The sequence below is a fragment of the Eretmochelys imbricata genome, chromosome 1 (genome assembly GCF_965152235.1).
Source record: "Eretmochelys imbricata isolate rEreImb1 chromosome 1, rEreImb1.hap1, whole genome shotgun sequence".
NCBI classification, from domain to species: Eukaryota; Metazoa; Chordata; order Testudines; family Cheloniidae; genus Eretmochelys; species Eretmochelys imbricata.
In genome coordinates this window covers 229953647-229977071 of record NC_135572.1, presented here as the reverse complement: position 1 = coordinate 229977071, position 23425 = coordinate 229953647, and the positions used below count along the sequence as shown (strand labels likewise).

The 23425-nt window shown below is 49.6% G+C and overlaps 1 protein-coding gene across 1 annotated transcript in view; it reads left to right on the top strand.

Moving 5' to 3' along the window:
- Positions 1–23425, top strand: part of FAR2 (fatty acyl-CoA reductase 2) — a 217974-nt gene that overhangs the window by 84785 nt on the left and 109764 nt on the right. The window contains exon 3 of the mRNA XM_077807419.1: positions 13794–14029. Coding sequence (XP_077663545.1) covers positions 13794–14029 — 236 coding nt within the window. The remainder of the gene's footprint in view (positions 1–13793; positions 14030–23425) is intronic.

Here is a 23425-nt window from a genome sequence, read left to right as displayed (position 1 = left end):
TATGAAGGATAGATGATGTTTTCTTTGCTTTTATTTTTATGGCTAACTAGCACTCTTTTTTTTTGTTTTTGTTTTTATTAAATGGATTTTAATGTCACTAAATAGCTCTTAACGGTATGTCAGCTAAACTGAGTCATTACACGGCCTTGGGCACATCACTTTAACCTGCCCTTGCCTCATTTTCCACAACTGTAAAACAGAGATAACCAGACCTACCTTTCTAGAAAAGCTCTTGATTCTTGCGTGAAACTGCTGACTCAGAGTTTCAAAAATATTTAGGTGCCTAAATATGCAGATAGGCACCTAGTGGGATTTTCAAAATCCCCTAAGCGGGTTAGATGCCTCACTCCCATGGAAATCATGCACCTATCTGCATCTTTAGGCACCTAATTATCTTTGAAAATCTGACCCTATAAAACTTCAAAGCATGGCTGTTGTGAGTTTCTGTTTTTCTTTTCTCCTGTGGCTGACGCATACCTACTGTCATAAAATGCTGTGCCGTGTCAGAACTCAAGCCTCTTTCTATATTGACTCTTTCCACCACTTAAAGCACAGACCTAAAAATATGGAGGCCTGGAAAAATACGAGGCCAAATTATTTCCTTGTGTAACTTCAGTGACTACTGTGGAACTGCACCATTGGTGAATTTGGCCCAGTGTCTTGTTACAGTAGAGCTGAATGACTTTGTCCCCTCCCTCTTTTACAGTGACTGAAGATTCAGCCTCCTGGCTTCTCTGTAATGAAATCTGAATAACTTCTGTATGTATTTGCAGCATGGTCTGGGACTATGTGACTCTAAGAGCATAGCATGCTCTATTACTTCCGCATATCCTGAGGCTCAAAATATTGTGTGAAATCTTTGAAGCATAGCCTGGTGATTTCACAAAGCCTTGACATAAAATTAAAGCATCTCTGACAGGCTGCACACCTACGTATAATTGTACACATAAAATTTAACTGTGAAAAGATTGCTAGACACACAACATACACGACACAAAGACACAAAAGCAAGAACATGAAAGGTGAAGCTGTCTTCCCTTTGTCATTTTTTCCCTTCATACCCCTTACTTTACATTCTGTGGTTGAAGGAATCAGGAAGGTAGAAAAGACACTTTATTTATATACAGTTTATATGTTGGAACTGGACTTCCTTCCAGTAAAGCATAGGAGATAGCATGCTGCAATGGATCTGTTAAGATTATTGGGACAAAGTCAAATACCAATGAAAACTCTTCACATGTGTACAATCCCTTCACTCCACTGATTTACTTCAAATCATGGAATTGCAGTGTGCAAATTAGCTTGAGAGGAAGGGTGCTGATTGGTTGAGTAACCTTTGCTGTCACCTTAGTGCCACATAAGCTTGTGCCATTGACCTAATCCCAGTATTACCATAACAACGAGATAGCACACTTGCTAATAATTTAGGTTAATTACAAACTAATTTCTTCAGGTGGAGCCTACACATGAGATGCCTTAGTTTTAACCATTATGGAAACTTGGAAGAGTCTGTTATTCTTCTATTAACATCATTTATTCTGAAGAGGGCCCATTATTAGTCATTTTAAACTCAAAGTAATTACCAGATTGAGCAGACAGATGGACTGAATTGGTTTTTGGTCACATTGTTTCAGGTTAAGGTTGAAGCGTATTTGTGGGGCAGTGTGATGAAGGGAACATTGCTGTTACCTGTGTATTTCAAGTTTTTGGGGCCAACAGAGGAGGGTTTTTTCCTCAAGGGGTGTCAGTCTGTCATATTTCACGCACGGTAAATTAAACTTTATAAAAAGAGAAAACGTAGTGTGTGATACTTTCAGGAATGCCACCTGCTCAGAAATTGGGTAAAGTTATATTACTGGCTGCAAAACACTGACTGTATCGGAGCTTAAAAAAAATTATTGGTTTGGTTTGCATTCACTGATGGAAAGCTGGTGCCACCATTTTCACTGAGCTCACTCTGATGTTGGAAATCTCTAATATAATTATAGAATCATAGACTATCAGGGTTGGAAGGGACCTCAGGAGGTCATCTAGTCCAACCCCCTGCTCAAAGCAGGACCAATCCCCAACTAAATCATCCCAGCCAGGGCTTTGTCAAGCCTGACCTTAAAAACTTCTAAGGAAGGAGATTCCACCATCTCCCTAGGTAACGCATTCCAGTGTTTCACCGCCCTCATAGTGAAAAAGATTTTCCTAATATCCAACCTAAACCTCCCCCACTGCAACTTGAGACCATTACTCCTTGTTCTGTCATAAGCTACCACTGAGAACAGTCTAGATCCATCCTCTTTGGAACCCCTTTCAGGTAGTTGAAAGCAGCTATCAAATCCCCCCTCATTCTTCTCTTCCGCAGACTAAACAATCCCAGTTCCCTCAGCCTCTCCTCATAAGTCATGTGTTCCAGTCTCCTAATCATTTTTGTTGCTCTCCGCTGGACTCTTTCCAATTTTTCCACATCCTTCTTGTAGTGTGGGGCCCAAAACTGGACACAGTACTCCAGATGATGCCTCACCAATGTCGAATAGAGGGGAACGATCACGTCCCTCGATCTGCTGGCAATGCCCCTACGTATACATCCCAAAATGCCATTGGCCTTCTTGGCAACAAGGGCACACTGTTGTCTCAAATCCAGCTTCTCGTCCACTGTCACCCCTAGGTCCTTTTCTGCAGAACTGCTGCCGAGCCATTCGGTCCCTAGTCTGTGGCGGTGCATGGGATTCTTCTGTCCTAAGTGCAGGACTCTGCACTTGTCCTTGTTGAACCTCATCAGATTTCTTTTGGCCCAATCCTCTAATTTGTCTAGGTCCCTCTGTATCCTATACCTACCCTCCAGCGTATCTACCTCTCCTCCCAGTTTAGTGTCATCTGCAAACTTGCTGAGGATGCAATCCACACCATCCTCCAGATCATTTATGAAGATATTGAACAAAACCGGCCCGAGGACCGACCCTTGGGGCACTCCACTTGATACCGGCTGCCAGCTAGACATGGAGCCATTGATCACTACCCGTTGAGCCTGACAATCTAGCCAACTTTCTGTCCACCTTATAGTCCATTCATCCAGCCCATACTTCTTTAACTTGCTGGCAAGAATACTGTGGGAGACCGTGTCAAAAGCTTTGCTAAAGTCAAGGACCAATACGTCCACCGCTTTCCCCTCATCCACAGAGCCAGTTATCTCGTCATAGAAGGCAATTAGATTAGTCAGGCATGATTTGCCCTTGGCGAATCCATACTGACTGTTCCTGATCACTTTCCTCTCCTCTAAGTGCTTCAGAATTGATTCCTTGAGGACCTGCTCCACGATTTTTCCAGGGACTGAGGTGAGGCTGACTGGCCTGTAGTTCCCAGGATCCTCCTTCTTCCCTTTTTTAAAGATGGGCACTACATTAGCCTTTTTCCAGTCATCCAGGACTTCCCCGGATCGCCATGAGTTTTCAAAGATAATGGCCAATGGCTCTGCAATCACATCCGCCAACTCCTTTAGCACTCTCAGATGCAGCGCATCTGGCCCCATGGACTTGTGCACGTCCAGCTTTTCCAAATAGTCCCGAACCACTTCTTTCTCCACAGAGGGCTGGTCACCTCCTCCCCATGCTGTGCTGCCCAGTGCAGCAGTCTGGGAGCTGACCTTGTTTGTGAAGACAGAGGCAAAAAAAGCATTGAGTACATTAGCTTTTTCCACATCCTCTGTCACTAGGTTGCCTCCCTCATTCAGTAAGGGGCCCACACTTCCCATGGCTTTCTTCTTGTTGCTAACATACCTGAAGAAACCCTTCTTGTTACTCTTAACATCTCTTGCTAGCTGCAACTCCAAGTGTGATTTGACCTTCCTGATTTCACTCCTGTATCCCCGAGCAATATTTTTATACTCTTCCCTGGTCATTTGTCCAATCTTCCACTTCTTGTAAGCTTCTTTTTTGTGTTCAAGATCAGCAAGGATTTCACTCTTAAGCCAAGCTGGTCACCTGCCATATTTACTATTCTTTCTACACATCGGGATGGTTTGTCCCTGTAACCTCAACAAGGATTCTTTTAAAATACAGCCAGCTCTCCTGGACTCCTTTCCCCCTCATGTTATTCTCCCAAGGGATCCTGCCCATCAGTTCCCTGAGGTTGTCAAAGTCTGCTTTTCTGAAGTCCAGGGTCCGTATTCTGCTGCTCTCCTTTCTTCCCTGTGTCAGGATCCTGAACTCAACCATCTCATGGTCACTGCCTCCCAGGTTCCCATCCACTTTAGCTTCCCCTACTAATTCTTCCCAGTTTGTGAGCAGCAGGTCAAGAAGAGCTCTGCCCCTACTTGGTTCCTCCAGCACTTGCACCAGGAAATTGTCCCCTACAGTTTCCAAAAACTTCCTGGATTGTCTGTGCACCGCTGTATTGCTCTCCCAGCAGATATCAGGGTGATTGAAGTCTCCCATGAGAACCAGGGCCTGCAATCTAGTAATTTCTGTGAGTTGCCAGAAGAAAGCCTCATCCACCTCATCCCCCTTGTCCGGTGGTCTATAGCAGACTCCCACCACGACATCACCCTTGTTGCTCACACTTCTAAACTTAATCCAGAGACACTCAGGTTTTTCTGCAGTTTCATACTTGAGCTCTGAGCAGTCAGACTGCTCCCTTACATACAGTGCAACTCCCCCACCTTTTCTGCCCTGCCTGTCCTTCCTGAATAGTTTATATCCATCCATGACAGTACTCCAGTCATGTGAGTTATCCCACCAAGTCTCTGTTATTCCAATCACATCATAATTCCTTGACTGTGCCAGGACTTCCAATTCTTCCTTCTTGTTTCCCAGGCTTCTTGCATTTGTGTATAGGCACTTGAGATAACTCGCTGATCATCCCTCTTTCTCAGTATGAGGCAGGAGCCCTGCCCTCTCGCGCGCTCCTGCTCGTGCTTCCTCCCGGTATCCCACTTCCCCACTTACCTCAGGGCTTTGGTCTCCTTCCCCCTGTGAACCTAGTTTAAAGCCTATACATCAAATTTTAGAACTTCCATCACAACCAGAATAAATATATAAAGACGCCAGGAAGTTCCCTCTCAGATCTAGAAATAAGTCAACACGCTATCACTTACTCCCACACAAGACCAGATTCTTCTTCGAGTGATTGCTCATGTGTATTCCACAGTAGGTGTGCGTGCTCGCCACGTGCACCGGTGCCGGAAGTTTTCCCCTTAGCAGTACCTGTACGGGGGGAGGCACCGCTGTGACCCCTGGAGTGGTGCCTGTATATCGCGCTATAAGGGGAGCTGCACACTCTCCCCACCCTCAGTTCCTTCTTGCCGCCAGCCTTTTCCAGTGATCTTAGTAGTACCTTTCGTTAGTGTTAGCAGTTAGTAGTTTTAGTTGTTAGAGTAGGCCCTGTGCCCCTGGCTTCAAGTCGTGCGACTCCTGTTGCCGTTCCATGCCAAGGAGTAAGCCACATGCTGCGTGTCTTCGCTGCTTGGGCGAAACTCGCGTGAATGAACGCTGCAAGATCTGCAGGTCATTCAAGCCGTGGACTAAGAAGGAGAGGGACATCAGGCTTCGCGCTCTCCTTATGGAATCGGTGCTGGCCCCAACTCCGGGACGCCAAGCAGACTCGGTGCCCGCCACCGTGTCTTCGGTGCACAGGGAAGTCCCCTCCTCCAGCTGGCACCGCTCCCCCTCCAAGAAGCAGGGGAAGAGCTCCACCTCGCAGTGGTGCTGAGGGAAGGAAAGGGGAGAGGCTGGTCCCACGTCGGGCAGCCCTCGATCCCCCGCAGGCCCGAAGCCTCCGACTCATGATGAGCATCTGCATGTTCACCATCCGCATGTGCATCTCCAGCAGTCAGGAAGCCATCGATGCCAGAGGCTCTTCAGGCTCACCAGACCTCCCCAGCATGGCGCAGCTCCCACTCCGAGGACCATTCCTTGCCTCATTTGACGTGCAGTGGCCAGTCATCTCACAGCCCACCCACCGCCCTTGTCGCAAGTCAGGCTAACCGGTTCGCCGCCTGGACAGGAGTCTCAAGGTCCCTCCACGCCACGCAGTAGCGGACGCAGGCACCGTGTCAGGCACCAGAGAAGCTCCTCCTTGCGTCGCAGCTACGGCAGCCAGTCCCGACACCATCGCCATTGATGCTCTCGTTGGAATTCCCGCTCTGCCAGACGTCGCACACAGGACTCTCCTCACGATTCATTGGCACCGGAGCATCGTAGCCTCAGGCGCCAGGGCGAGTACCAGAGCAGCACTTCCAACGGGTACTGGTCCTTGACGTTGAGGTCCCAGTCCCGCGGAAGACTGCATCGCAGGCACCTTCACTCCCGCCGCTCCTATGGGACCGTGCATTCGATGGTGACCTCAGCCTCAGCACCCAGCCACCCATCACTGGGTCGCACGGCTCAGCTGGACCAGCTAGCGCTGCCAGGGCCCCAACTTGGACAGTGGCAAGGGGCCCCGTGGCAGGGGCAGCGGTGCCAATGGGCACCGTGGCCACAGATGCCTGCCCAGACGGGAACCCGTTTGGTGGCTCGGGCAACCCAGCCTCCATCGGTCTCTCCATCTTGGCCGAGGGACAGGTCACAAGTTGGCGGCCCCTTGCCTGGACTCTGAACCTGGGGATCAATTCCTCAGTACCACCAGAGGCCCACGGCTCCAAGCAAGCCCTCTCTCTGGCACCGGATGACACCATAATGTCACCTCTGCCCATTATCCCACAGGAGGATTTCAAAGCGCATCAAGACCTGTTAAAGCGGGTGGCGTCCAGCCTCCAGCTGCAGGCTAAGGAGATGGAGGGCCCATCTGACACACTCTTTAATGTGCTGTCGTCCTCGGCACCAGGCCGTGTGGCCCTACCCCTCCACCAGGGAGTACCCAACATTTCCAACACCTTGTGGCAAACTCCCTCTTCCTTACCCCCTATTTCCAAGAAGGCTGAGAGGAAGTACTTTGTGCTGGCTAAGGACCATGAGTACCTCTATTCGCACCCGGCACCTAAGTCTCTGGTCGTGGAATTGGTAAACCACCGGGAACAAGAGGGCCAGCCCGCGCCCACCCCCAAAAACAAAGACTCCAGGAGACTGGACTCCTTTGGTAGAAAAGTTTATTCCTCGGCAAGTTTCCAGCTCAGGGTGGTCAATCATCAGGCCCTGCTGAGCCGATATGACTTTAACTTATGGGAGTCTCTGCCAAAGTTTGAACCACTCCTCCTGGAGCAGGAGAGGAAGGACTTCAAGGCTCTGGTGGAGGAAGGGGCGGCGGCGACCAAAGCAACCCTCCAAGCCGCGTCCAACGCACCTGATACGGCCGTCTGTTCGATGGCTTCTGCCATATCCATGTGCAGGGTGTTGTGGCTCCTCCTGTCCAGGCTGTCGGTGGAGGCTCAGTCCCTCATGCAGGATCTGCCATTTGACGGAAAAGCACTGTTTGCAGATCAGATGGATGTCCGCCTGCACGGGATGGAGGATTCCCGTACCACCCTGCAAACCTTGGGATTCTACGTTCCTCTGGCTAAGGACAAGGCCAAGCCACAAACGTCAGCTCAACCTGTGCGGAGCAGATACAAGCCGCCGTATAAGAGGCTGAGAGACCAGAAGCTTCGGTCTCAGTGTCAGTCCCGCCCTGCCCCGCAGCCCGGGCCCTTCAAGGAAAAGAAGCAGGGAAAGAGGCAGTTTTGACTACCTGCAGGGGGATGCCAGGGCAGTTGCCAGGGAGACCCTCCTATTAATAAAGTTGGTGTTCTGCAACCGTTTGTCTGCTTTCCACATGGCGTGGTCCCGTATAACATCGGACCAATGGGTCCTCAACACCATCTCCAGGGGCTACACGTTGCAGTTCATCTTACCCCCCGCCCAACCACTCCCCCGTCCCGATGGCCTCAGGGGACCCAGAACATGCCCACCTTCTAGGCGGGACAGTGGAAAGAGTACCGGTAGAATTCCAGGGAAAGGGTTTTTACTCCCGGTATTTCCTGATCCCCAAGGCAAAAGGGGGTCTCAGGCTCATCCTGGACCTGCGGGATCTCAACCGCTTCCTGGTCCATTCCAAGTTCTATTATCCCCTCCCTGGACCCGGGGGACTGGTACGCAGCCTGGACTTTCAGGATGCGTATTTTCACATTCACGTTTTCGAGGGGCACAGGCACTTCCTCCGCTTCCTAGTGGGGTTAGACCACTACCGGTTTACGGTCCTTCCGTTTGGCCTATCCACAGCGCCCAGTGTTTTCACAAAGTGCATGTCCGTGGTGGCGGCCTACCTCAGATGGGAAGGAGTACAGATCTTCCCATACCTGGACGATTGGCTTCTCAAGGGCAACTCTCGGGCCCAGGTAAGGGCCCATATGGAACTGCTCAGGTCCACATGCGCGGATCTCAGCCTAGTGGTAAATGAGACCAAATCACTGTTAGTTCTAATACAGCGCATAGAGTTAATCAGGACGCTGCTCGACTCCTTCAGGGCCGCAGCATCTCTCCCGCTGGGCAGGTTCGCAGCCCAATGAGACCTCATCGCCTCAATCACGGGTTTCCTGGTGACAACAGCGAGAGCATGCCTTCGGATCCTGGGACACATGGCAGCATGCACATATGTGGTCCGCCATGCCAGGCTACATATGAGGCCCCTCCAGCTCTGGCTAGCCTCTCAGTTCTGCCAGCCCCGGGACGGGCTAGACAAGGTTCTCACGGTACCGTCCCCGATACTTACCTCTCTGCAATGGTGGTCTTACCCGAACAATATGCTGCAAGAGGTTGCCTTTCGGGAGGTGACCCCGTCATTAGACCTGGTGTCCGATGCGTCAGACTTTGGCTGGGGAGCTCACGCAGGGAGCGTGCAAACCCACAGGAGGTGGTCGGCTTTGGAATTGTCCCTCCACATAAATGTCAAGGAACTCAGGGTGATTCGTTTGGCGTGTGTAGCTTTCAGCACGAACCTTCGTGGCAAGGTGGTCAGGGTCCTTACGGACAACACCGCTGCAATATACTACATCAACAAGCAAGGTGGGACTCGTTCCTCGGCTCTCTGTCTGGAAGCCCTGAGCTTATGGGAGTTCTGTATAGCCCACGATATCTCCCTGCGAGCTTTTCACCTGCCGGGCATCCACAATGCGCGAGCCAATCGCCTCAGCAGGATTTTCTCCCCCCAGTACGAGTGGTCGCTCCACTCAGAGGTCACTCACCTGCTCTTCCGAGAGTGGGGAGTTCCCCAAGTCGACCTCTTTGCAACCTGCCAGAACCGGCATTGCCCCAAGTTCTGCTCCAGGGGAGGAGTTGGGAGGGGAGCAATATCGGACGCCTTCCTCCTACAGTGATCAGGCCAGCTTTTCTATGCCTTCCCACCATTTCTCCTCATCAGCAAAGTCCTGCAAAAAGTAAAAACAGACAGGACGCATGTCATCCTCATAGCCCCAGCATGGGCCTGCCAGCACTGGTACGGGACCCTCCTACACCTCCTAGCAGCCCCCCACGACAAAGTTGCCGCTTCGCCCGGACTTCCTCTTACAGGATGGAGGCTGCCTCCTCCATCCCAATCTAGCCGTGCTCCACCTAACAGCGTGGCTGCTCACTGGCTAGGTGAAGAGGAGAGGAGGTGCTCGGAGGAAGTCAGGCGGGTCCTAATAGAAAGTAGGAAGCCGTCCACATGCCGGACGTACCTGCCGAAGTGGTCCAGATTTTCCAGATAGGCAAAGGAGCGGGGAGCCTCCCCATCGTCTGCATCTCTCCAGCTTATCCTTGAGTACCTCCTGTCCCTTCGGACCCAAAGGCTGGCACCACCTCTGTCAGGGTACACTTGGCGGCCATATCGGCCTTCCACCCGCCGGTGCAAGGCCACTCGGTCTTTTCCCACTCTATGACCTCTTGCTTTCTGAGAGGCCTAGACCATTCTTTCCCGTATGCTAGATCCCCCGTACTGCAATGAGACCTAAACCTGGTGTTGTCTCGTCTCACGGGACCCCCCTTTGAACTCCTGGCCATATGTTCCTGGTCTTACCTCTCATGGAAAGTAGCATTCCTTGTAGCAATCACGTCGGCCTGACGTGTCTCGGAGCTCAGGGCCTTGACCTCGGAACCCCCATATATGATCTTCCACAGGGATAAAGTCCAACTTTGCTCACCTCCCGCATTCCTCCCGAAGGTGGTCTCCGTCTTCCACATGGAGCAGGACATTTTTCTTCCAGTGCTCTGTCCTAAGCCCATTCCTCCAGCGAGGAACGTCGCCTTCACACAGTAAATGTGCGTAGAGCACTGGCCTTTTATCTGGATTGGACCAAGCCCTTCCAGAAATCAGGGCCTTTGGGGTCTGTTCTCACTTCAGTGTAGTGTACATAAGTCAATATTTGTGTGACCCCCCACTAATCATTGCTGCAAGCAGAGAGGATAATTGCACAACCTCATATAGACTCCCCACAGACACCCACACCCACAAAAAAATGTACCTACCCATCTGAATGTGAACAAACCAGATAAGGCACCTTGGCAAGGTGGGTGGAACTAAAAGTTGGACATCGGTTCCGTATTAAAGTTCCTGACCCTGATTCTAAACCTTAAATTACAGGAAAGAACTGAATGGTATTCATCTTTACTAGTGGCATCATCCATTGGTGATGTAGAAGCACTTCAGTGTAAGTTAAGCACATAACCACTATTTTGAGTCTCTTTATTTTCCTATGTTTCCTGCTGTACATAGGTGCTGGAACTAGGGGTGCCGGAGGTGCTGCCGCACCCCCTGGCTTGAAGTGGTTTCCATTATATACCATTTGGTTCATTGGCTCCCAGCACCCCCACTATACAAATTGTTCCAGCACCTCTGCTGCTATATTGACAATTATTGATAATTTTGCTTAATTACAACCTAATGTTCAATTGAGGATAGTTGGTAATAACTTTTAACTATATGGAGAGGTTGAAGGATGACAAACCAGCCATTTGTTAGCAAAAGGGGTCCACAAAAAAGAAACTGATTTTTGAAATATCCAATTTTTGAATTATACTAACCAACCAATTTGATGGCAGTCCCAGAAATACTGAATTTCTATCAAGCCTCTATACTGTACTTTAATATGTCTAAATTAGTGGACGTGTCAGATTCATTATTTAGGGTAAAATTTTCAGAAGTGACTTAGGCAAACAGGCACCTGTCACTCTTGAAACTGGGAGTAGGCAGTCTTGAAAATTTTACCTGGGTATCCTAGTTTTGAACACCCATTTTAATGCATCAAATAGTAGTAGGACTTTCAACTATTGGTAGTGTGATGCTGTGGCCAAAAGAGCTAATGCGATCCTGGGGTGCATAGTCAGGGGAATATCAAGTGGGAGCAGAGAGGTTATTTTACCTCTGCATTTGGCACTGGTGCAACCGTTGCTGAACTACTGTGTCCAGTTCCGGTGCCTACAATTCAAGAAGAATGTTGATAAATTGGGGAGTTCACAGAAGAGCCATGAGAATGATTAAAGGATTAGACAACAAGCCTTCTAGTGGTAGATTTAAGGAGCTCAATCTATTTAGCTTAACAAAGAGCAGGTTAAGGGCTGACTTGATTACAGTCTATAGGTATCTATGGGGGAATAAATATTTAATATTGGGCTCTTTAATCTAACAGAAGGTATAGCATGAGCCAATGGCTGAAAATTGAAGCCAGACACGTTTTGACCAGAAAGAAGACAAATTTTTAACAGTGAGGGTAATTAACTCTTGGAACAATTTCTCAAGAGTCATGCTGGGTTCTCCATCACTGGCAATTGTTAAATCAAGATTGGCTGTTTTTCTAAAAGATCTGCCCGAGGAAGTTATATGGCCTGTGAAGTTCTGGGAAGTTCTATGGCCTGTGCTATACAAAAGATCAGACTGGATGATCACAATTGTCCCTTGTGGCCTTGGAATCTATCAATACAACTAATAGCCCAGGCTATCATTTTAGAGGATAAATACAAGCATAGCACAACTGGCATCATTATTGGCAGAAAGCCTCATGGTCAAGGACTGTATAGATATAGAGCAGGTAACTTCCGACCTTTCCAGGTCATGGTCCTCCTATGGCAGTGCTGTGGCACAGTGGCTAGCTGGTGCTGGGAAATTTTATATTGTCATTACCTGTGTTACATATTTATTGGATCTATATAGAATTTTCAGTCTCCAGTGCTGCCACTCTGTCAATTTTCATCAGCACTAAATTCACTATAGGGGAAAAAACAGTGAACAGGAAAGAAGCCCAGATGCTTAAGTTAGTGAATCAAATCCAGCTGAAGTATTATCCCAAGCCTTGTAGACTCTGCATTATATAATATAAAACAAAGGAAAATCCCAGCTTTAGAAGCGATCCAAAACCAATCATCGGGTGTACCATCCAATTTAGAAAATGGGTCAAAGAGAAACTTCGCTGTCAAATGAGGTTATTTCACAAATTAATAATTGTGGGGACTCTGGCTCAGTAAGTGAATGCACTAGCCTACTTTCAAATCCAGCCTAGGCCACAATTAAATGAGTGTAATGGATGGCCTCAAGTAGTACTTATTAAACAGTTGCCCATATTACAAAACTGTGACATGATTGGTCATATATAAATCCAGATAGGTATATAGATCAATAGATCATTAGATTACCAGTAATACAGCAAATAGATAAGAAATCTGTGCTCAGGAGAAACCCAGGGTGATGAGAGAAACAGAAGATGTCTGTGTGTCTACATTGCATGTAAAGCCCAGGTCTTTGGGACCTGGACTTGTGGACTCTGTGTTTCCAAGCCTGTGCTTGAGCATCCACATTGCACTGTATACCTGGGCTTACAATTGTTGGCCCCAGGTCTGATTTGGGTGAGTGGCTTGAGTTGCATCCACACTGCAAAATGACAGGGCTTGGACCCAAGTCGCAGCAGGACTTGGGTTCTAACCCACCTCCCTAGCAGGGTCCAAGGGCCTGGGTCCTGAGTGCTTGCTTACCCAAGTCAGCCTGATTTGTGCATGGATGGAAGGGGGGCTTGGGCTTGGGCTCGGGCTCAGGCTCAGGCTCAGACCTGAGTCAGAGCCCATGCTTAGGGCATGTCTGCAATAGAAAACCCATGGCACTAAGTCTCAGAGCCTAGGTCAGTTGACTCAGGCTTGTGGGCCTTGAGCTGTGGGGCTAAAAATTGTAATGTAGATGTTTATGCTCGAGCTGGAGCCTGGGCTCTGAGACCCATTCACCTTACCAGGTTTACCCAAATGAACCCATTCCCAAATCACAGGTGGTAGGGAAAGGTTGGCCCTATGGGAAGGTGGCTGTCCAAGGAGAACTCTTTATGCTGGGACACAATCCCTGTTGATTTGACACAGTGTGCTCTGGTGGATAAGATATTCATTAGGAGGCCTGAGTTCTGTTCCCTGTCCGGCAGCTGATCTACTGCGTGAACTGCAACAAGTCACTTTGCCTCTCTGCGTCTCTGTTTCCCATCCTGCTGTTTGTCTGTCTTGTCTATTTTGGCTGCAAACTCTTCAAGGCAGCAACTGTCTCTTACTATGTGTATGGACAGTGCCTAGCTTACTCCAGATTGCAGCCTCTAGGTGCTACAATAATATAAATAGTAATATGGAGGCTAAGGCTACACTGGAGTTTAGGCTTTGCAAGTTCATGAGTTTGTCTGGTCCATGTTCAAGCCTCTATTTAAAAAAAAAAAAATCTTTAAAGTTGCCACTGATTGGTCTGCTGTGGGAGCTGCTTCAGCTAACAGACTGAAACGGCTATTGCAGATGTCAGCTTGCATGGTCTGGTCTGGGCCCTAGTGGTCCTCAAGTGTGCACCATACTCTTAGTCAAACTTCCCAGCATCTAATCTCTTGCTCTGTTATTGATTCCCCTCAGGTACTTCCTGCAGGAAGTCAGGAGGACAGAGAGAGAGAGAGAGCACCATGTCTTCAATTGCAGCTTATTACAATGGAAAGACCGTACTCATCACAGGAGCCACAGGTTTCATGGGCAAAGTACTGATGGAAAAGCTACTGCGCGCCAGCCCTAATGTGGAAGCTGTTTATATCCTTGTGAGGCCAAAGGCAGGACAATCAATGCAGGAGAGAGTGGCAAATATGGTGAAATCCAAGGTAGGTTGCTGCATTTTACAAAGAAATCTAAACTGTAATCAACAGGGCAATTACATGTGTACAGTAGATGACAAGATGTTATATTTCACCTGTTGAGGACAATATCACTCTTCTGCTACAAACCTTACATAGGTTTAGTATGGAAAAAATAAGCTGCACACAGATCCCTTAAATCCTAGAATCTCAGGGTAGGAAGGGACCTCAGGAGGTTGTCTAGTCCCACCCCCTGCTCAAAGCAGGACCAATCCCCACCTCCCCAGATCCCTAAATGGCCCCCTCAAGGATTGAGCTTACAACCCTGGGTTTAGCAGGCCAATGTTCAAACCACTGAGCTATCCCATCCCCCCAGTGATATACAGGATTTGAAAACTATATATTTTTATTTTTTTAATTGATTTTTATATGGAAAATAATAATTCCCAATGAACATCAAAAACATGTTGACATCAGTGTGGTGAGACACTGTGAAATGACCATAATCACAATGCAAATTTGGTGCATCCATAACAGAGTTCAGTGACATTTAACAAATGTCATCATTGTAAATTACGTGGTGACATTTATCAGCCATTAACTAACTCCCCCCCGCCCCTGAGGAAAACTGAACACTGCTCAAACATCAATAAAATTCAAAGTAATCCCCCTGTGGGATCTCCCTGCCCTTCTCAGGGCTGTTGAACCACCACAACATCAACAGGTGCTAACAATTACGATACTTGTTTTCTCTCATAGGGCACAGCAGTAAAGCTGATAAACCAGTGGAGGGACTTTGTAGTCCATTCACATCCTGCTGTCCATCAGTGCCAGTTACAGGATCAACCTCGATTATGAAACATTAAAAATACTGGGAAACATTAGTGTACAGAGGCTGTATTGAGGCTACAAGTAGCAGCCATGGGAGAATTTAGAGTATCTAAAACTCTGTCCTGGGCAAAACTGACTCGAGCGATGTTATTTGATGTCCCACTAGTGGTCCCCAGGGAGTTAAAGACTTAACAAACAGGGCTAGGAGGAGGAAGGGATGTTGTAAAAAAAATGTCTTTGCTGGCCCCTTACAGCCTGGAATTAGAATTGCATACTTACCTGCAGAGGTAACTTACATCTAGCAAATGGTTCAGTGGAGAAGTGTCCTATTGTTTGCTTTTTGCAAATGCACAATTTTTCTATCATTTTGCCTTCAGTGAATATTATTTTCCACATAGTTCTACGGCTTTCTTCATTGACAACTGCAGCTACATTTTTCATAATAAAACAACAAAAGTCCAAATGCAGTCCTTTCCCACAAAATAAAGTGAAGGATATTATTTTTACAAAACTTCTAAAAGCTCTGTTTGCATTTCCTGTGATAAATGTTAATGGCCTATTCGCTCAATAGCTCAGCACAGCATACTGTTGTTGTTAGCTCTAGGTAAGGTTCCCTAGTAGCTATTTTATTGTTGCAGCTGTCAGTTACTAGATATTACCCTCCTTTTGTAATGTGTGTCAGCAGTTTTAGACACGCCAACGGCATAGAGGGCTTGATAACCTCTCCTTGAACTTTATGGCATTATGCTTCAATGGGCTCCAAAAGGAGTAAATGTTAAAGAAAATCAGCGGATAAGTTTCTGGAAGTTAGTGTAATGCTCAGAAATCAGGCAGGTTGAGGGTGGTCCAGATCAGTAGTCAGATGTCAAGCAAGAGGTCCAATAGCCAGGAGTTCCTATCCAAGGGAAAGGTACAGCATGGCTGCTGGCGGGGCTTGGTGAGATGGCAAGGCAAGATCGAGTGAGGTGATAAGACAGGGGTCAGGTGAGGTGGCACAGCAGGATCACATAGGGTCCAAGTAGCAAGCAATGGCTTGTTGCTCAGACAAGGTCAGGAATGAAGCAGGAAGTTTATATATAGCCACCAGCCAGTCAGGGTCAAGACCATGTGGCCAATCAGGAAGCAGGTTATAGAACCCTGGAAGCTGGTGCACCCAAACCTGTGATTTCCTTGGTAATTGGATGGATCGGTGTGGTGCAACAACTAAGGCTGCTGCCCAAGAAACCAGTGGACCTAGGTTTATCAGAGACTTTGAAAACCAGTTTCATGACTGGCCAGGCTATGGTGTGACAGTTGTGTGTGTTTCTCCTTGCTGCAAACCCACCCCCTTTGTTGATTTTAATTCTCTGTAAGCTAACCACCCTCCCCCCTTCGATCACAGCTGGCAAAGGAAATAAAGAAACTATTGTTTTGAAGCCATTCATTCTTTCTTTCTTAATTAAAAAAAAAAGTGAGATAACTGACAAGGAAGCCTGGGTGGGGTGGGGTACGGGAGGAGGGAAGAACAAGGCCACATTGCTTATTGTAGCCACACTACAACTCAGAATTGTTTAAATGACAGCCTTCCGTTGCTTGGGCCATCCTCTACAGTGGAGTGGCGGGTGCCTGGAGCTTCTCCATGCCACGTTCTTGGGCATCTGGGTGAGGAGGATATGGAAGTTGGGGAGGAGGGCAGGCAGTTGTACAATGGATGCATCAGGGATCTGTGCTCTTGTTGGCTTTCCTGCAGCTCCAACAGACACTTCATCATGTCCGTTTGCTCCCGCATTAGCCTCAGCATTGCCTCCTGCCTCCGCTCTTCACACTCACTTAATGCTTTCCTGGCCTCTGTCACTGAATGCCTCCATGCATTAAGCTGTGCCCTATCAGTGCAGGAGGACTGCATGAGCTCGGAAAACATGTCATCGCGAGTATGTTTTTTTCACCTTCTAATCTGCAATAACGTCAGGGATGGAGATGATAGGGCGAGCATAGAAACATTTGCACCTGGGGGGAGATAAAAAGTGAGAGTAAAGTTTAAGATGATACATTTCTGAGAACAAACGGGAGACTCTTTCACAGTGAATCAAGCAATTCACAGCAGACAGCACATGTGCTTTAGGTACAAGGTTGCATTTTGCCTTTTATATTGAGCGCCTGCCAGTATGGTGACACATCACACACGGCTGGGCAACAGATTTCAGTTTCCAGGCAGCCATGGTAAGCCTCTTGGTACACGGGGTTGGCTTCTTACACCTTCATAACATGTGGGAATGGTTTCAAACTGCAGTGCCATCCTTTCCCATAGCAAGCAATGGCGGCTGGGTTTCACATTTAAAAGGAGGGGCTGCGGTTTTTGGGTGAATGTGCAGCACACACCTCCCTCCACCCCACAGCATGGCTATTCTCTGGGATGATCCCTTTTAGCCAAGGGCAAACAACCCAGCATGAATGGAGTCCTCTTACTGATCCCTTACAAGAATTCCCCTATTTCAACCAGGTGACCATGAATGATATCACTCTTCTGAGGCTAACACAGAAAGATATAGACTGAATGTTGCTTGAATGCGACCAAAACCCAGAACCATTCGCTGCCATCCTTTGTGCTGCAATTATTCCAGACTACACACCAAGCCAGTAGCAAGTAACGTGTCCTGCTGTGGAGGATGAAAAAAGTCAGCCCTCCCCAGAAACCTTCTGCAAAGGCTTTCAGAGAACCTCCAGGAGAGCTTCATGGAGATGTCCCTGGAGGATTCCCACTCCATCCCCATACAGGTTAACAGACTTTTCCAGTAGCTGCGAATGCATCCCAATTCTTCAGGGCAAATCAAACATTAAACACTATTGCTTTAAAACCCCGTTCTGTAGTTACAAATGTGCACTCACCAGAGGTGCCTTCTCCGGCTTCAGGGTTGGGGATCCTGCCGTGGGAGGGTATTGGCTCCAGGGTGATGAAAAGGTCCTGGCTGCCGGGGAGAACAGGTTCACTGCTTGCTGGCTGCGCATTCTCCTCCTCCTCCACAAAATCCCCCTCCCTGTTGCGTGAGACTCCCCCCTTGCAGGTGTCCACAAAAAAAATGCCAGCTAATCATAGAAGCGACATGTATGGGGCTCTGACCCGGAGCGACTGTTTGCCTCCTTTGTCTTTTGGTAGGCTTGCCTGAGCTCCTTAACTTTCATGTGGCACTGCTGTGTGTCCTTGTTGTAGCCTCTCTCCACCATGCCCTGTGCGACTTTGGCATATATATTAGCATTTCTTTTTAATCAGAGTTCAGCCTGCACACATTCTTCTCCCCGTACAGCAGTCAGATCCAGTGTCTCCCGTTCGGTCCATGCTGGAGCTCATTTGCAATTCTCGGGAGACTTCATGGTCACCTGTGCTGCTGAGCTCGCCATGCTGACCAAACAGGAAATGAAATTCAAAATTTCCCAGGGCTTTTACTGGCTAGTATACCTGGCTAGAGCATCGGAGTTCAAAGTGCTGTCCAGAATGGTCACATTGGAGCACTCTGGGATAGCTCCTGGAGGCCAATACCGTCGAATTGCATCTGCACTACCCCAAATTCGACCCAGCAAGGTCGATTTTAGCGCTAGTCCCCTCACCGGGGGGGAGTACAGAAGTCTATTTTAACAGCCCTTTAGGTCGCTGGAATGGGGTTGGTTGTGTAGACGCATTCATTTTAAAATCGACCTAATGGGGCTAAATTCAACCTAACCCTGTTAGTGTAGACCAGGGCCAAGAGTTGGACTTGCTAAATGTATCTGTCTACCTAAAGAACATTCCTTTGTACATAAACATACTGCAGTATAAGGGCCTGATGCAAAGCCGACTGAATTCAGTGGAATCCTCCCAAGTGAAATCTACAACCACAGTATTGGAGTGTTCATTAAGTATCCTTTAAACATGCTGAATGCCATAGATCTAGTCTATGCTGCATATAAAAGCTTAGTCCCTGGTACTGAGCCAGTATTTACTGTACAGCTGCATGTCTAGGAGAGCAACTCGTGAGAGGCAGGTGCATAGGGTTGAGTTGTCTCTGTATTCCTCTTAGACTGAGAAAGACCTCAGCAGTGCCAGCCGCATTCAAACTAAACACTCCCTTTTTAGAGGCCCTACACCAGCTCCGCTAATTCTCTGATCCAAAGAGCTCTGCAGCGGACTCTAGTTAAAGCCCCACAATCCTGCTCCTTTATTATCCAGAGGGAGAATTGTTGCTATTAGGGAATATCATTCCCCCCCCACTCACAGTGTGACTAGGGCACAAGGCTGTTTAAATACTACATCACTCCCAGTATGTAAACTACTTCTTTGAGTGATTGCTCCTGTCCGTTCAACTTAAGTGTGTGCGCTCACCACATGCACCAGAGCCAAAAGTTTTTCCCTCAGCAGTATCCGTAGGGGGCTGGCTCCGGCACCCCCTGGAGTGGCGCGTGCACATGCTGCAGTATATAGGCTCCCGCCAGTTTGCCCCACTGTCAGTTCCTTCTTGCCGCCAGTGATGGTGCTGGAACGGTTGTTGCTTCAGTTAGTGCTGTAGCTGCTGGTTTGTACGAACGAGTTATCTCCTGTATTAGACGGTATATAGTTTTCTGTTAGTGTTTATAAAGCCCAAAGCTATAGTTGGAGACTTTGTAGGTCCCAAACGGGACTTCGCCTCAGGCATGCCCTGACCCCCAGGCTTCAAGTCCTGTGATTGCTGCAAGAGGCCCATGCCCATTAGTGATCCACATAGAAGTTGTCTGTATTGCTTGGGTGAAGGACATATTAGTGAGAAGTGCAAAATTTGCAAGTCCTTCAAGCCAAGGACTAAGAAGGAGCGCGATATTTGTTTAAGAGTGCTCCTTATGGAGTCGGCCCTCTCTCTGGCACCAGAACAATACTCCGACTCGGTGCCGGACAACATGTGACCTCTGTGTGCAGCGCCCCCTCGGGGCCATGAGCCAGCACCGGTCCCCATCCGTGGCTTCGATCAAGAAGCCCAAAAAAGTGGGACAGGGCCGGTCTCCAACCTCCCTCACGGGAAAGGATAAGACTGGGAGTGAGCAAGGTCCCATGCTGGGCAACTCTCCACCCGCATTGGGATCTCGGGCCCAAGCTCTGGTGGAGCAATTTAGCCCAACCTGCTCCCTACTGGCTACTCTGAATAGTGGCGGAGGCCTCCATCAGCTCCGGGTGCCATCCACACCAGAGGCCCTGCAGGCGGCGCAGGAGATCATGTTCCTCCCAGTGCCACCCGCACTGGCTCCTGTGGTTTCCTGGTCATGGGGTAAACCCGCATTTGGACTGTTTCGGTCCCTGCCTCAGCGGCACCATTCCCCATCGCGGGGGACGTTCTGCCAGCGTTTGCCCTCCCGTAGCTGCAACGCATCTGACTGTGATAGGCAGACACAGAGCAGCCCCATTTGGTCCCCGAACCTTGGGCAGAGGCTTGAGGCACAGCTTGCTAGCCAGCAGGCGCAGACCTTTGGAGGCACGCGCCCCCCGGCAGGAGTACCAGTCCCGGCACCCAGTATCTCAGAGACTGTGGTACTGCGAGACGTAGATCAGTGGCTCCAAGCCGTCGCGGATCCATCGAGCGCCACCGGTCCCTAAGACTCCGCTCCAAATCAGACAGACCCACCGTTCTGCTCTGTCCTGGTCACCTGGGGGTAACCGCTCAGGATCCAGCCCTGGTTTGAAGCAAGATTCCCTGACGGCGGGACAGGCTCCGGTACTGGCAGTACCAGTTACATTGTTGGCACCGAAACTGGCCCGGTGGCCTCAGGCACAGTGGCTGGTGCCATGATACCCATGGGGGTTCACCCAGCCCTCCCAGGCCACCTGCTCAGTGTCCAAAGCCTTGAAGAGACCAGCTGCCTCTCTCTCCCACCGTCCTCTGGCACACGAAGCCTTGGGTGCGAGGACCTCACAAGCCCAAGAGGGAGCAGGGGAGCAAGCCACTGGGCCACCAATGGTTGTGGAGGACCCTACAGCACCGGCATCTTCCTCGTCACCACCAGACAAGGCTGTAACGGGGCTCCTTCCCACGGTTCCTCTGGATGACGCTAATATGCGCCAGGAACTACTGAAGAGGGTCTCTGTCAACCTGGGTTTTCAGGCAGGGGAGCTAGAGGAGCCCTCAGACTCTCTCTTCAACGTGCTCTGTTCCACAGCACCAGCCAGGGTGGCTCTGCCCCTTCATGTGGTCTCTAAAATCACTAATGCCCTGTGGCAAACTCCCTCCTCCCTGCCACCCATCTCCAAGATGGCTGAGCACAAGTACTTTGTGCCATCCAAAGGCCACGAATACTTGTACACCCACCCTGCTCCCAACTCCCTAGTGGTAGAAGCCGTTAACCACAGGGAGCGACAAGGTCAACCCAGGGCTACCCCTAAGAACAAAGACTCCAAGAAAGTAGACTTGTTTGGGCATACGGTTTGTCTTTCAGCCTCCAGTTGAGGGTGGCCAACCATCAGGCCCTCCTGGGATGCTGTGATTTTAACATGTGGCGAGCCATGGCCAAGTTCAAGGGCTCTCTTCCTGAGGCTTCTAGGAAGGAGTTCTGGGCTATTATGGAGGAGGGCACAACTGCAGCCAGGGCAACACTCCAGGAGGCGTTGGATGCGGCGGACACCACCCACCCTTGCCAGGAGCCTCCCTTTAAGAAATCCAGAGGCTACAAGCAGCATCCTAGCCGACAACCTTCGCAGGCCCCTCAGTCGAGCTTGGCCTGCAATAAGCAGGTGGGTAAGCACTTGCTTTGAGGGTATGCCCGAGGGTGACATACCGGGCAGTTCTCAGGATCCTTCCTCCCTTATTTTTTGCCAACCGCCTTTCTCCTTTCCTCCTTGTGTGGGCATCTGTAACACGGGACTGATAGGTCCTCAGTACGGTGGCGCGGGGTTACACCCTTCAGTTGCTTTCTACCCCTCCTTTCAACCTTCCCTTCCCCGTCCCTCTCATGAGAAGGGTCCCTGAAGAGTCTCCTCGCACAGAAGGTAGAGGAGTTACTGAAGCTAGGTGCGGCGGCGATCGTTCCTCCAGAGTTCAGGAAGAAGGGGGGGTCTACGAGCTATCCTGGACCTGTGAGACCTGAACTGCTTCCTAGCAAAGCTGAAGTTCTGCATGGTCTCCCTGGCCTCAATCATCCCCTCCCTGGATCCAGGAGACTGGTATGCCACCCTTGATCTGAAGGATGCGTACTTTCACATCGCCATCTTCAAGGGACACGGACGCTCCCTCCAGTTTACGGTAGGTCCTGACCACTATCAGTTTGCAGTCCTCCTGTTTGGCCTAGCAACAGCACTGCAGGTATTTACCAAGTGCATGTCTGTGGTGGCTGCCTACCTCAGATGCTGGGGTGTCCAGATCTACCTGTACCTCAATGACTGGCTAGTCAAGGGCAGAGCCAGGTCCCATGTCCAAAGGGATGTCTTGATGCTGTTAGTCACCTGCCATCGCCTCTGCCTGTTGGTGAATGACAAAAAATCCACGTTAGTTCTGGTACAGAGGATAGAGTTCATCAGAGCGGTGCTTGACTCGACCTGCGCCAGGGCTTTCCTGCCACTGGAAAGATTCAGGGCACTGATGGGCCTCGTGGCGGAAGTCTCCGCGTTTCCCCTGACGACGGCAGCGTGTACATATGTGGTGTGCCACGCCAGGTTCTGGATGCAACCTCTGCAGCAATGGCTGGTGATGGTCTACTCCCAGTTCAAGGAACACCTGGAGAAGGTTTGTCACTATCCCTGCGGCAGTACTAACTTCACTGTGATGGTGGACCAACCTGGGAAAGTCCTAGAAGTCCTGGTGCACTCCTCACTCAGTCGAGTTGGTTTCGGACGCCATATACCTCAGCTGGGGAGCGCACCTCGAAACCTCCAGACCCAAGGGATGTGGTTCCTAGAGGAATCGACGTCAGATAAATGTCAAAGAGCTCAGGGCAGTATGCAGAGCATGCGCGGTTTTCCTACCTCACCTGTCAGGCAGAGTGGTCAGAGTCCTCACGGACAACACAGCCTTGATGTTCTACATCAACAGACAAGACGGAGCATGATCCTCAGCCCTCTGCCAAGAGGCACTCTGTCTCTGGGGCTTCTGCATCAACCATGGAATTCATCTAGAAGCGTGTCACCTTCCAGGTGCCAGGAACATGCTAGCAGATCACTTAAGCAGGGACTTCTCCCCTCACCATGAGTGGGTTCTCCACCCGGAGGTAGCCGGCATGATCTTCCGGAACTGGGGAACTCCCCAAGTGGATTTGTTCACCACCAGGCAGAACAGGAGGTGCCACAGGTTTTGCTCCAGATGGGGTCTGGGCAAGGGCTCCTTCTCCGACACTTTCCTCCTGCCCTGGGCAGGAAGCCTGAGATACGCGTTCCCTCAGATTCCACTCATCAGCAAGGTCCTAGCAAAAATCAAGAGAGACAAGGCGCAGGTTATCCTTATCGTCCCAGTGTGGCCTTGCCAGCACTGGTTCGGGACACTATTGAGCTTGTCAGCAATCCCTCCCTGGCCCCTTCCAAACTGACTGGACCTGCTGTCACAGGATCACGGCCGACTCTTGCACCCCAACCTTGCATTCCTCCACCTCACGGCGTGGACGTTGCATGGCTGAACCCAGATGAAAGGGGTC